General features: G+C 34.0%; 1 protein-coding gene across 4 annotated transcripts in view; it reads left to right on the forward strand.

The window, feature by feature from the left end:
• Window positions 1–13,434, forward strand: part of sd (TEA domain transcription factor 1 homolog scalloped) — a 157,595-nt gene that overhangs the window by 130,526 nt on the left and 13,635 nt on the right. For all 4 annotated transcript variants that reach the window (XM_068356703.1, XM_068356704.1, XM_068356705.1 and 1 more), the window contains 2 exons: window positions 9,414–9,541; window positions 12,729–12,767. In XM_068356703.1, the coding sequence (XP_068212804.1) occupies window positions 9,414–9,541; window positions 12,729–12,767 (167 nt within the window). The remainder of the gene's footprint in view (window positions 1–9,413; window positions 9,542–12,728; window positions 12,768–13,434) is intronic.

Genomic DNA, 13,434 nt, shown 5'->3' on the forward strand with positions numbered 1-13,434 from the left:
AAATTAAGAATTACTATAAATAATTATTTTGTGAACCTTGTGAAGTGTGGGTTATGATAAAACTTCCTGGTACGTTGTTTAGCTTTGTACTTAACTGGGCCGTCTAGACGAGTGAGTAAGAGAGAGAGAGAGAAAGAGATGAAAAATTATTAATTAAAACACCACTGTATTGGTTTGTTTGCTATGGAATTTACTCGGTTATTCTTCAACATTATTCATGTACTCACAAACACATTATACACATGCACACAAACACACACACACACACACATATATATATAATATATATATATTATATATATATATATATATATATATATATATATATATATATATATTATATATATATATATATACAGATATATACACACTTGTATACATACACACACACACTTTCCTCAAAGAAGTTTGACTATTTTGTTCCTAATTAATACTAACGACAACCGGAAGATTAATCCTGTTTATACTGCTTATAGTAGGTTAGGAGACCAGATGCTCGTTGTTGTTAAGGTATTGCATATTATATATATATATATATAATATATATATATATATATATATATATATAATATATATATATACATTATATATTGTATGTACTATATAAAACACATCAGTATATAAAATTTTCAGTGATAAAAAAAATTTGTTCTTTGACCAGCAATCTCTGTTGAAGAACCTATATTTCGTGTTGTCATAATACCATTTGTAAATTGTATTGTAGAATTCCTTTTTACTCCTCTCTCTCTCTCTCGTCTCTTCTCTCTCCTCTCTCTCTCCTCTCTCTCTCTCTCTCTCTCTCCTCTCTCTCTCTCCTCTTTCCTCTCTCTCTCTCTCTCTCTCTCTCGTAGAATCCCATTTATTTCACTCACCATCTCTTTCTGTGATTTTTATAGTTTCAAAAGTCTTTTGCAGTAATACTCGTAATTCATAATTATTTTCGTTACTACCAGATCGCTTCGTCCTTGTACCTCTATAGTTGCTGCTGTGTTTTTAAGTAAACATGGCCTGAGTTTGTGCGCTGCTGGGAGGCTGTTCTGATGCCAGTGATGGAGGGAAAACTGGGAAAGGGAGGGACTTCCCCTACCCCTTCAGGAGGTGGTGGAAAGGGTGGGGGTGTGGGTGTTTTCGAGATCCACAAAAGGCACATCAACAATGGTTTATGAGGTTTGCATCACGAGACCTTGGAGGCGTTGTGGTGGTGGTGGTGATGGCAGTGTCTGGGTGGGTGTGGTGTCAGTGGTGGTTGTTAGCTCACAAGGTTACACTCTCATATAGACACATTTATATTTGTTGGTGCTCTCTCTCTCTCTCTCTCTCTCTCTCTCTCTCTCTCTCTCTCTCCTCTCTGCTGCCTGTGTTCAAGAATCCATTACAACATATGATGTCATATCTCATTCGTTTGTAATTTATTAAAACAAAGCCTTCTTGTCTACCAGTAGCTATACATTTGAAACTAAACATATGACTCTCTCTCTCTCTCTCTTCTCTCTCTCCTCTCTCTCTCTCTCTCTCTCTCTCTCTCTCTCTCTCTCTCTCTCTCCTCTCTCTCTCTGGTTCCTTCTTGAAGTCTTTAGTAATGACATTCGTGGTTATAGTCATTAAAACCTTCTCTCTCTCGCAACAAAATTCTCCGTCAATGTTGTCTTGATCCTATTAAACCTTACTCGATGTTCAACTCCTTGACGAATGTTAACTGCGTGGTCTTTTTCACTAAATTGATATTTGTAAAAAAAATACAAATTGTGTCTTGAGATATTCTACCTTCTTGTTATTAAGAACCTGCAATATGATATTTCAACACAAAATAAACATTTTAAAACGGCTAATTTAAGGAAGGATATGCCATGACAGTTAGTTTATATAAAAGAATACACATTTTAAAACACTTGTGGCTTAGTTTTTAATAAAAAAAATCCAAAATTTAAAACACTCGTGGCTTAGTTTATAACACAAAATTACACAATTTATTGTTCACAAAGTATGAGCTTGTCACAAAAATAAAAGAAATTATGTTTTATATATTACGAGGATACGTCATCAGCATCATTATCTCTCTCTCTCTCTCTCTCTCTCTCTCTCTCTCTCTCTCTCAACATGAGATCGTCCCTTTTCACAAACCTAAATTGCTGATGCAGTGTTTCCCGGAGTAGCTGTTATATAACGGTATCATTATGTTGGAGGAGTTCACAGATAATGGGATACAAAAGCAATAAGATTGAATGGACAAAGGAGAGGGGGAGAGAGTATTCTTCTAAATAAGAACAGGGATATGGTTGAAAGAAACTGATGTGTGAACCCATTCTCTTTTTGGGGAATCATGTCGAAATACATGAGAAGCGTTAATTGGTGGCGCTCAAAATATTGAATCTCTTGATGTAAGGCCATGTTTTCATGGAGCTGCCTGGCCTTGTGATTGCTTACATAACCAATTTCCTAGCAAACAACAAAGTGAAGAACCACGTACATATGCGCTCTTTTGCGTGCGCGCGCACGCTTAATTATAAAGCCATTTTTCCAGGAAAAAAAAAAAGCAACGCAGCTTAATTTCTAGATCGTGAAAGACGTGGTGACGACTACGCTAATTTCTTGGGGTCGCGTGCGATCCCAGACTATCGCTGACATGTCCAGCATTTCTTAGGGTCAAGAAAAAACATATTTGCTGATAGATAGATACCAGGAGGCTGAACTCTTTTCTCTCTCTCTCTCTCTCTCTCTCTCTCTCTCTCTCTCTCTCTCTCTCTCTCTCTCTCTCTCATATATATATATATATATATATATATATATATATATATATATATATATATATGAGAGAGAGAGAGAGAGAGAGAGAGAGAGAGAGAGAGAGAGAGAGAGAGAGAGAGAGAGAGAGAAATACACCAAGGTAAGGGAATGGTCATTTGCATCGGTCGGAAGCAAATGCAACCAACGGGTTGCAACTGTAATTAGGTGAGAGTTTACTGCAGGTGAGCATTCTCCAGTGACACCTCGAGTGATGTGTATGTATGTGCGTAATTTGATTACTGATATTACGGATGCGTGAAGGGGGGGGGAACACGCATGTGGCCTTTGTTCGCTCTGTGTACTTGGTGTACGCTTTACACCTGCGTTAATTTTAAGACCATAACAAGAAATAATTTACCTTTTATGTAAATAGAATTGTACTTGAATCCCACTTTACACTACTCTTACTAATACTTAACTATCCAAACTATTCTATACCATGGTTAGCTAGCTAAGAGTCCGCACTCAGACACCACATCTTTCATATCAGCTAGTTTTTTCTTTTATTAAGAAATATACATTTACAATTCTAAACAATTTATTGTATAAACATCATGATATACAGTATTTACACGAATATTTTTTTTAAATTGATATATCTTCGTAATTGCAACTATTATTATTCATCTAAATATGTTTTTGAAATTACAAACATCGACTCGTGAATACTTTTTGAACAGAAGTTTCAAGTACTATTTGATTTACATTATTGTCAGATATACCAATGTTTCGCAGTAAGGTCGATAAGGACTTGATAATTTTTTTTTTTTTTTTTTTTTTTTTTTTTTTTTATAAGTGTACTATGGTTTTTTTTATGTTGTTTATTAATTTTATTTTCAAAGCGTCCCCACTCCCCCAGCTGCATTACTTTCTGTCTTTTGAAATGCATCCATTCCCTGTGGTCCCGCTTAGAATTACCTTTCGCAATTTTACCCTTCGATATGAAATGGAAATACATATCATAAATGTTAGTCTTTCGTATTATTTTAAACTCTTATTTTATTTAGAAATCCCAGAAGCTTTTTGCGCAATACTTGATGGATTCCATGTGATAAGATGGTTGAGAGACTATCTCCAGTGACGTTAGCTTATGAAATGAATTCGAAGGAAACGCTTGATGTAGTTCTTTATCCATGCGAACATTACTGTGCATAAGGGTAGAAATTAATACTCGTATCATTTGTTCAGGCCGGCCTTCTATCTCCATCAAGTCTTTGTTTCTTTTAAGTCGAAGAGAACGAGAGAGAGATTCTCTCTCTCTCTCTCTCTCTCTCTCTCTCTCTCTCGTGTGTGGATGAATCCGTTTCTTTTAGACATCAAAGCAAAGCATCAGGGTGCATGTTGAACGTAGTGTTTGGCTTATAGTTCTCACCAAGGTCATTGAGATGGGGCCGAATGTGTAGCTCTAGTCTTGTGGGTTGTCACCCAGAATAATGCTTGGCTCTTGGTTGGACTTGCAATAAGATGTAACAGATTATGTGCTTATCTTTATTTCAGTTTTACAACTCGATTGTAATTATCATCAGTCGTAACTTGTCCACTGCTGGACAAAGGCCTCAAGACGTGTCCTTCCACTCTCGTCTTTTTATGGTCTTTCTATGGCAGTCTACATCCGCAAATTTTTTAGTCCGTCAATCCATCGTCTTCTCTTCCTTCCCCTGCTGCTTTCTAATCGCCAGGGACCCGTTCTGTTATTCTTAATGTCCATCTATTTTGTCATTCTCATATGTCCTACTCATGTCCATTTCTTTTTCATACATGTAATAGACCTTTTCAAATTAGAAAAAAAAATTATTCTTAATGGATATGCCAAGACAAATAATCCAGAGACGTTTGTGGGGTTATGTAGACGAGTCTCCTTTTTTTTTCTCTCTCTCTCTTGTGTCTGAGAGAAGAGGTGTTTGTAAAGTGGGACCAATGTCTTGATGTCTGCCCGAGACCTTGAACTAATTGAGGTTGTTGGTAGGAAAGCTTCTCTTTCGCAGACTAGGAAAGAAACTTGAAGAGGGTGTTTTCGCTTACACAGTATTGCTTGCCTCAATTAAATGATCACGATAATTACCATTTTTTCTCTCGTCAGTGTTATTTTGTCTTGAAACCGACATTGGTTTCGTTTAGATGATCTGGAGGATAGTACTTAATTTCTTTATTAGTATTGCGTTTAATAAACTGGGTGACGTAGAATCGTGATAATTTACGTTAGTGGCCTATTAGAAAATCTCTCAAGTCTATCTTCCAATATAATTTAAGGCTCTGAGTTTTATACCATTTAAGAGAGATTTTCCAGTTTAGTACGAATAACAAAAAATAATTTATCTAATCTAAACTTTAGAAAAAATCGTGTAATGGCATGCATTGTTGCACGATGTTACGTGAATTCCACCAACTTTGGCTGTAGCTCAAACACGCACAAGCCGACCAAGCACGTGTTGTAGGCTATTGTTTACATTGTAGTATTGGACTTAGCCATATAAGCCTTCGCATGGCTGTTTTTGTTCTTGTTTCTCTGTTTAGTGAGGTCGTGACGCGTAAATACTGTAGATGAGCAAAAAAAGAAATGGAGTCTTCTCTATGATACATTTATATAAATATTAATTGAATCTTAAATTTGTCATTTAATTATTTTTGCTTATAATCTTTGAGGTCTTCCCTCAAAGATTACACGCATAAGAACCATCTGGTATTACAAATAAAAGAGCTCCTTAACAAATTTTATTCTAAAGTGATATATATATATATATATATATATATATATATATATATATATATATATATATATATATATATATATATATATATTTATACACACACACACACTTCCCTCGACTATTGCTTTGCTTGACGCATTTGTACTAGTAAATCTCTTATATTTTAATGATAATAATTTACAGAAATATAATTGTTCGAAATTTCAACCATGCTCCAAAATATTTTCGTGGTAATTCTAGTCCTTAGTTATTTTGTATTATACTAAAATACCTTCTTCAGTATTTTAGTTATACTTTTTGTTCATTCCTTTTAGTTATGCAGATTATCAAGATTGAAATATAAATTTTATCGCAAATCTCATTACACAAGTCGTATCTCTGATTCCGCACATAGCATCTCCCATTCTGCAAATCGTATCTCTCTCTCTCTCTCTCTCTCTCTCTCTCTCTCTCTCTCTCTCCCCGAGGCGCAACGCAACAGGTTGCCTTCGAGAAAATATGGAGCGGGGAGCCTAAATCTAATCTGATTCTCCATATCGTAAACATGACATAGTGGGGTGGAACATAGTTTTATTTATTTATAGAATTATTTTATATCGTGTGGTTTAACGAAGGACTGCGAAAGGAAAATAAAACTAGCATTTATGAAGGTTGTATGTTACTCTATATATCAGAATAAAATGTAAAAGAATAATAAAAACGATAAAATGAAGGTTGTATTTTACTCTATATCAGAAGGGGAGAACTTAATAGAATAAGGAAAAAACGAGAAAAGTCAAGGTTAAATTTTATTCTATATATCAGAATGGAAAAAGTGAAAGAATGAGGAAAACGAAGGTTTTAATTTACTCTATATAAAAAGGGGAAAATTTAAAAGAATAGTAAAGAAAAAAACGAGAAAATGAAGGTTGTATTTTACTCTATACCAGAAAGGGAAAATGTAAAAGAATACGGCAAAAGAGAAAAATCAAGGTTGTATTTTACAATACTTATCAGAAGAGGAAAGTGTAAAAAAAAAGAAAAAAAATAGAACCGAAATCGAATTTAAGGCAAAGAAAAATGCAATAAAGAAGAAAGAATGGTTTAGCGGAGAAAGTGAAATAAAGACATGAAGTTTGATTAAGAAAAAGGTTAGTTGACGTGCGATCCTGCAATGTTTTGGCAGTGGGGGGTGGGGGGGGGAGTCCAACCGCGCATGTGTAGATTACGAAAACACAGACCACCTTGTTCTCGAGGGATCTTTTTCATCCCCATAAACGATATTTACCTTTTGGTACCTGACTGACGTGAATAGACTTCTGTGCCTCTGTCGTTTCGCTTTGTGGTTTTTGCTTTGGCCTATTGACGCAAAGGGCCTCGGTTAGATTTCGCCAGTCGTCTCTATCTTGAGCTTTTAAATCAGTACTTCTCCATTCATCATCTGAGCTTTTAATTTTAATACTTCTCCATTCATCATCATCTCCTTCACGCTTCATCGTCCTCAGCCATGTAGGCCTGGATTCTTCCAACTCTTCTAGAGCCTTGTGCAGCCCAGTTGAAAGTTTGGTGTTAGTTGATGTTAATTGCTATTTACCTATGTTGAAAGAATGGAGAAACATAAGTTAATACTAGTTCAAATGTTAATGCCACCGTATCTACGATATGATGATGTTCTTGGTTAATGTTGATTTCTGTTTGCCATTTTGATAAAAGACTGGATGAACATTTTAATATCGGTTAAAATTTTAATGTCATCGTATCTAAGATATGATGATTTTACTAGTTGATTGCTGTTTGTCTGTGATGAAAGTCTGGAAAAAACTTTGTGTTAAAATTTTTAATAATTTTATTAAGGTTAAGTCGTCAGTTCCATAGCATTGAGTATATTATTTTTCTGTTTATTTCAAAACAAAAACCAAACCATGAGCAATAGGATTTTATTTTTGGGTAAATTTTAGCATTGCTCAAAGAGAAATGGGGTGACTGAGATATCTAATAAAGAGGCCTTTTCACCCTGGGGAGGAAATGTATAAAGTGCAGGAAGAGGGTAAAGGAGGCTGTTGAAGAGAGAAGCTAGTCAATGTTTATTTTCTATATAAACTAAACTGATTTTAATGTCCTGAATTATCACTCTGTGGACATGAAAGAGAATGGGTCTGTGTTTTCAGATTTACACTATTTTGATCAAATTGAATAACTATTAAATTAATAATTAATTAATTAAACTGGCGGTAGATTTTCTTGATTAGTAAGTTTCCAGTATAAATGGTTAATAGGCGATGTATATTACGGTTTCAGAAAGAAAAAAGTCAACATCAAATATTTTTATCTCAATAATTTCGATCGATTGGCATATATTAATTTTGTTAAATAAGTACTGCTGGATTTCAAGTTTCCTTAAAAAAAGTACCTTTTAATTTCGTATATTAGATAGGCATAATTAATTCAAATTAAAACCACGATGTTCTTATTCACAATAAGACTGACAGATATTTGAAATTATTTTTTTTTTTCTATTGCCTCGCCTATCTTTGTATTTAATAATAGCTTCTGTTTATTTTAGTATAAAATTAATTATTTGATCTGTATTTCATATTACGCCTTACTTCAAATCTCGGGATAAAACATAATTTTCAAAAACTAAACATTTTGTTCAAATTCCATTTCATGTAGTCATCCCGTGGAACTTATCCTCTGTAATCTAATTTGAATCATATAAAAGACAGTTCTACAAACAGCTGGTTTAAAATTTACATTTTATGGTCTCTTAAATCTACATACATTGTTAGAAGAGACCAAGAAGACATACGCAACAATTGTTTGACCAGTTCAGGCAAGATGACTAAGAGAGGAACCCCGTCTGTAGCCAACATTGAGGAAATGTTTATGTGCTTGAGAAGATGTTCTCTGATTCATACCTGTTTGTTTATCTTCTGGTGATCTCAACTGAACGCAAAGGGGGAAGCGATGAGAAAACACCATTGACCCCTCTCCCTCCCTCTCCCCCTCCCCCTTGTTTTCACTGAAAGCTACGCACCATCCATAAACACTCTCCCTTGGATTGAGAAACATCCTGTAAAACAATGGTGATTAGAGGAGAGTGCAAACATTTTTACAGACTCGGACAAACATTATTTGGGAATACAGAATGCCCCAGAAGAGCAAACACACCTGAGTTAACCTTCAGCTTCGGGGCGACGGAAGGTGTGCGAGACGAGACGGAGGAGTACAAGAGATTGCGTGTGTAGTAAGGATAACATTCACTGTTATTTGGAATTTTGGGGGAAGAAGAAAAGGAACCACCTGTCTTTGAAGAGAGGGGCCCGGGGAGAAGGGGCAGAATTGAAAAGGGTGTATCGGTGGCATGAACGTGATTGATTCTTTGGTGTAAAAAGTCCGAGTTTTCTTCTGTACGGTTTCGTAGTTGATGTATAAACGTGACGGTGATCTCTGTATTATTTTTCACTAAGGGAAATAGTGTATCTATATGTATATATGTTTGTGTTTTAATGCGTTACACAACCTGTTGAAGATTTTGATTTATACGCAGATATTTAGTCCAGACATATCTATGCGGATTCTTTTTCCTTTTCTATTTTTTCCGGAAATTAAATTTTCTTAATTTTCATTGTTCATGGACGTGTAAATATGGGGAGAAAAGTATAAAAACACTTTTATTGCTGAAAATAACTTTTTCTTCATAGATCGATATGTTTAATGAAGTCTCATCTTTTCTCTGTGTGTTTTTATTTTTTTCTCGTGAAATCAGGATACTTTTAATTAATGATATAATTTTATCCGGTTTTTAACACCTAACAAGTTTAATTTATTTCACAAATCAGTATTTAAGTTCACATATAAAAGCACCTATGTACATAAATGAAGATTTGCGTAATCACATATTGTTAAATGAGTTATTCATCCAATTTTTTTTTATTACAGGTCGTAATGAGTTGATCGCCCGTTATATCAAATTACGTACTGGCAAGACGCGAACAAGGAAACAAGTTTCATCTCATATCCAAGTCTTGGCAAGACGTAAGCTTCGGGAAATTCAGGCCAAGCTAAAGGTAAGTTTAGTAGCCGGTTGATTTTTTTATTTACTCAAATGTATGATAGATGTTAAGATTTTTTTCCCCAGTAGAAATTATTTTTTTTAGTTTTACTTAGTGTATCGATTAATTGTCCGTGGAATGGCTGTTGGAATGTTCGTTTTCTTTTGCGCCATATTTTAGGTTTTTATTACCTCCTCCAACAAAGTTGGAAGGAGGTTATATTTTCGCCCCCTCTTTGTGTATGTTTTTGTTTACTTGTATGTGAACAGCTTCATGGCCACACATTTAATCGTAGAGTAATGAAACTTGCATGGATTAACCGTTGCGTAAAAAGCTGGAAATTATTAAATTTGGAAGGTCAAGCAAAATGTCCAATTCTCGTAATCAGCCATAAGTTTTGACATCGGTGTCACAGAGACCTCACACTTGTTTCCTATTTGAGTGTATGAAATTCCACGCCAATTAATACATGTTAAGGTCAAAGGTCAAGGTCGAGAAACAAGCTGTCGCGGTAGAGGTCGGCGCTCTACTGAGTGCCCCTCGGTAGTTATTTTTTTCATGTTTGTAAATGTTTGTAGGGACAGTGTCAGTGTGGAGGCTTCGAAAGATTTATATATTTTTATAATCGAGTCTTTTCTCGGATCTCTTCAAATCGAATTTCTAGAATTGCGTTTGTCTACACCATAACTTTGGTCGCATTGGTTTTAAATATCTTGATATTTGTACAGCAAGAGTTTTTAAATGCTTGTGCATTTCTGGTTGTTGAAGATAATTAGTTAAATTATGGCATGTTCTTAAACTATTTTTTCTTCGATAAGCAATAAATTGTGCTGCTCGTTTTATTAAAAAATAGTGTTAAGAAACGGCGTGTACTTTCATTGGTACTGTTCATATTATATGCAATTCAAGAGGCAATAACGTAGCATTTTATTATTAGCTACAAACCCTGGTGGGAAAAGCAAGATGCTATAAGACCAAGGGCTTCAGCACGGAAAAATAGCCCGTGAGGAAAGGAAGTAAATAAACGATATGAGAAATAATGTAACTCGGTCAAGAAAATTGCTTCGACTTAAAAAAAAAAAAAGCTAATTTGAAAACATTTTATGTAGTAATCTGTCATTCGTCAGACCCCACGTTACTGTAAGCGATCTTTCCACAACTCTGAATACGTTATAGAAATTCACCTAAACATGATCAAACTCCATCAGTGTGTATTATTAAGTAGATCACATGTTAGGGTGTTAAAATTTGTGTATCGCTTAGTTATGGGCATAGCGATCAAGTACGTGTCTGTTTCTGTATAAATTTAGTCCGGAATTAAAAGCTCCCGTAATATTGGAGTAAGCCCAACTTTCATTGATAAGATTATCGTATGTTGTGGTTCATAGTACGCTATAGTTTATTTTCTTTTAGCGTATGGTATGGAGCAAAGCTTATTCCCTAACAAGAATGTGTTCATTTTTATACTATAGCATTTTTTTTTATCTCTTGTTCTGTTGGCTTCAGTAGTAGTTTTTTATTTATTTAGATTAGCGGCTTCCTTGCATTAATAGAAATAAATCCTGTTTATTCCTTTTCAGTCCGTTTACCCTACCTACAAGGTTACCCCTGGTACAGAGTAAATTAAACAATTAATAACTTAACACCGGAGTCTACAAACTACAAAAAAAAAAAAAAGAATATTTATACCTCACATACAAAATCTCAACAAATAACCCTTAATGACATTTCTTCATGGTGGTTTTAATTACGGTCACATAGAGATCCAGTTAAAGACAGGATCCGATAGAGAAACAGTCCTGGATCGGTAGGAAGAGAAGTAATAAGTTTCCCTAGGTCGCTTTTTTTCCAAGTTTCAATGCCACACGACTTACATACCCGTTTCTCTCTCTTTTTGCAGGATGTACCAGGGGTAAGGCTGTGTGCTCACTTTGTTTATACTCCTTCTCTGGGGTATTGTGGTGTGTACTTAATCCTGAACAAATAGAAATGCTTTGTTTTGTGAAGAAGACATCGTGGAGGAGAAATATATATTTCATGTCACTACATACGTACATGTTTTTATTAGCAGATAATGAATTTATTTCAATAGTTTTGCTCACTCTGTAACTTTTGACACTATTTCAACTTATTCAGTATAACTTTTTATGTACAATTCTATATATATATATATATATATATATATATATATATATATATATATATATATATATATATATATATATGTATGTATGTATATATATATATATATACTGTATATATATACACACACAAACAACCATTTAGACACTATATTTTGATTATTTTAACTATAACTGCTTGCTATGCATATTGCAACATTTACTTAGCGAACAAAAAAAAATTATATTTTGCACCCAAGATGTCGCCTTCCTCAAAATCAACTACACATTGTCACTCCCTGTAGTTGTTCAGTGACTCACCTGTGTGTTTCTTCCAAAATTTCGATTAAATTCCGGTTTGCTTTTTGACATTTCGCTACTTTCCTGTCCTGGCTAATATCTCTCACGTGAACAAACGCACCTCGAATTGTAATGTCCACAATTCATTCTATTTCAGTGAGATCTTTCTTTTCTTGCACTTTTGAAATGTGTTCTTGGGACTACTGTAGATATCAAACTGTTTCATTCTCGTAATGTCACTTCTTCTCCGTTTAGCTACACCGTAATTCCTTCATGGCAGTTTGTATCCTTTCCTCTCGTAGAATCGAATAGTTTATTTATTGTAGCAGTATGGCACTCTATATTTAGCACTTGACTGATATCCAGTCCAGTTGTTATCTAGTTTTAGCTTGAAAGCACTCTATGCACTGCTCAGTTGGTTCATGGTGAAGGGGTGAGGTATTGAATGCATTTGCGTAAGTTTCATGTACGTGCATAATGTATTATCCCTCTCGTAAGGATTTAAGGAAATCAAAATCATGCAACGGTCATACTTAATTACGTCATTTTGTGTTTTACCAACTTTTTTGTTAATAAGTATGTAATATTTGCATTATACTTAAGAAAAAATTCTTATCACTCGATACAAAACTGAATTAATTAGTTTTGTGGAGAAACCCTTCTTTTTTATGGATATGTTAAATATAATTGAAGCTCATATAAAAAATAATTCAAATTACTTTTATTTAATTCAATATAATTTTATATTTCATTTGAGGAATTTTATTTTTCCAATTTTGCAGGGTTGCTCATCTGATGACAATGGAGGAATGCTTAGATTGGTAAGTTATTTTAAATTTACAATGAATGAATGAATGTATGTATGTGTGTGTGTATGTGTGTGTGTATATATATATATATATATATATATATATATATATATATATATATATATATATATATATATATATATATATATATATATATATATATATATATATATGCGCAGAAGAACCACAGGGAAAATGAAAATACGAAATAAACGCTTAAGTCCTATTCGTATTTTCATTTTCCCTGTGGTTCTTCTGCATCTGAGCATCACGTTTTCCTGTGATTTTTACGCATATATATGTGTGTGTGTGTGTGTAGTACTGAAGTATATTAAAACATAAGTCTGATTGTATGATAGGCTTGTAAAATTATAAAATTTGAATTTTTAGTATATGGTTATCTAATGTAATTCGTATAAATAATTATGTTGAGAGAAAATTATTATACAGTATATGAATGAAAAACAAAGACGAAAGAGAATTTATATCAGTTAGAAACAAAAAATCTTTGAAGAAAATTTGATGGTGGCTAACTCCTTTAAGACCCTTATGTTACCTCCCATAAAAGGAGAATGTCCTATTGCAAAAATCTTGTGTAAAGTTGATTGCATTTCAATGTAAAGTCTGTAATTGATAGAAAAAATAACCTGGACTAGTGTCAAAATGTGACGTCTGCATC

This window comes from Palaemon carinicauda, chromosome 33, assembly GCF_036898095.1.
Source record: "Palaemon carinicauda isolate YSFRI2023 chromosome 33, ASM3689809v2, whole genome shotgun sequence".
NCBI lineage: Eukaryota > Metazoa > Arthropoda > Malacostraca > Decapoda > Palaemonidae > Palaemon > Palaemon carinicauda.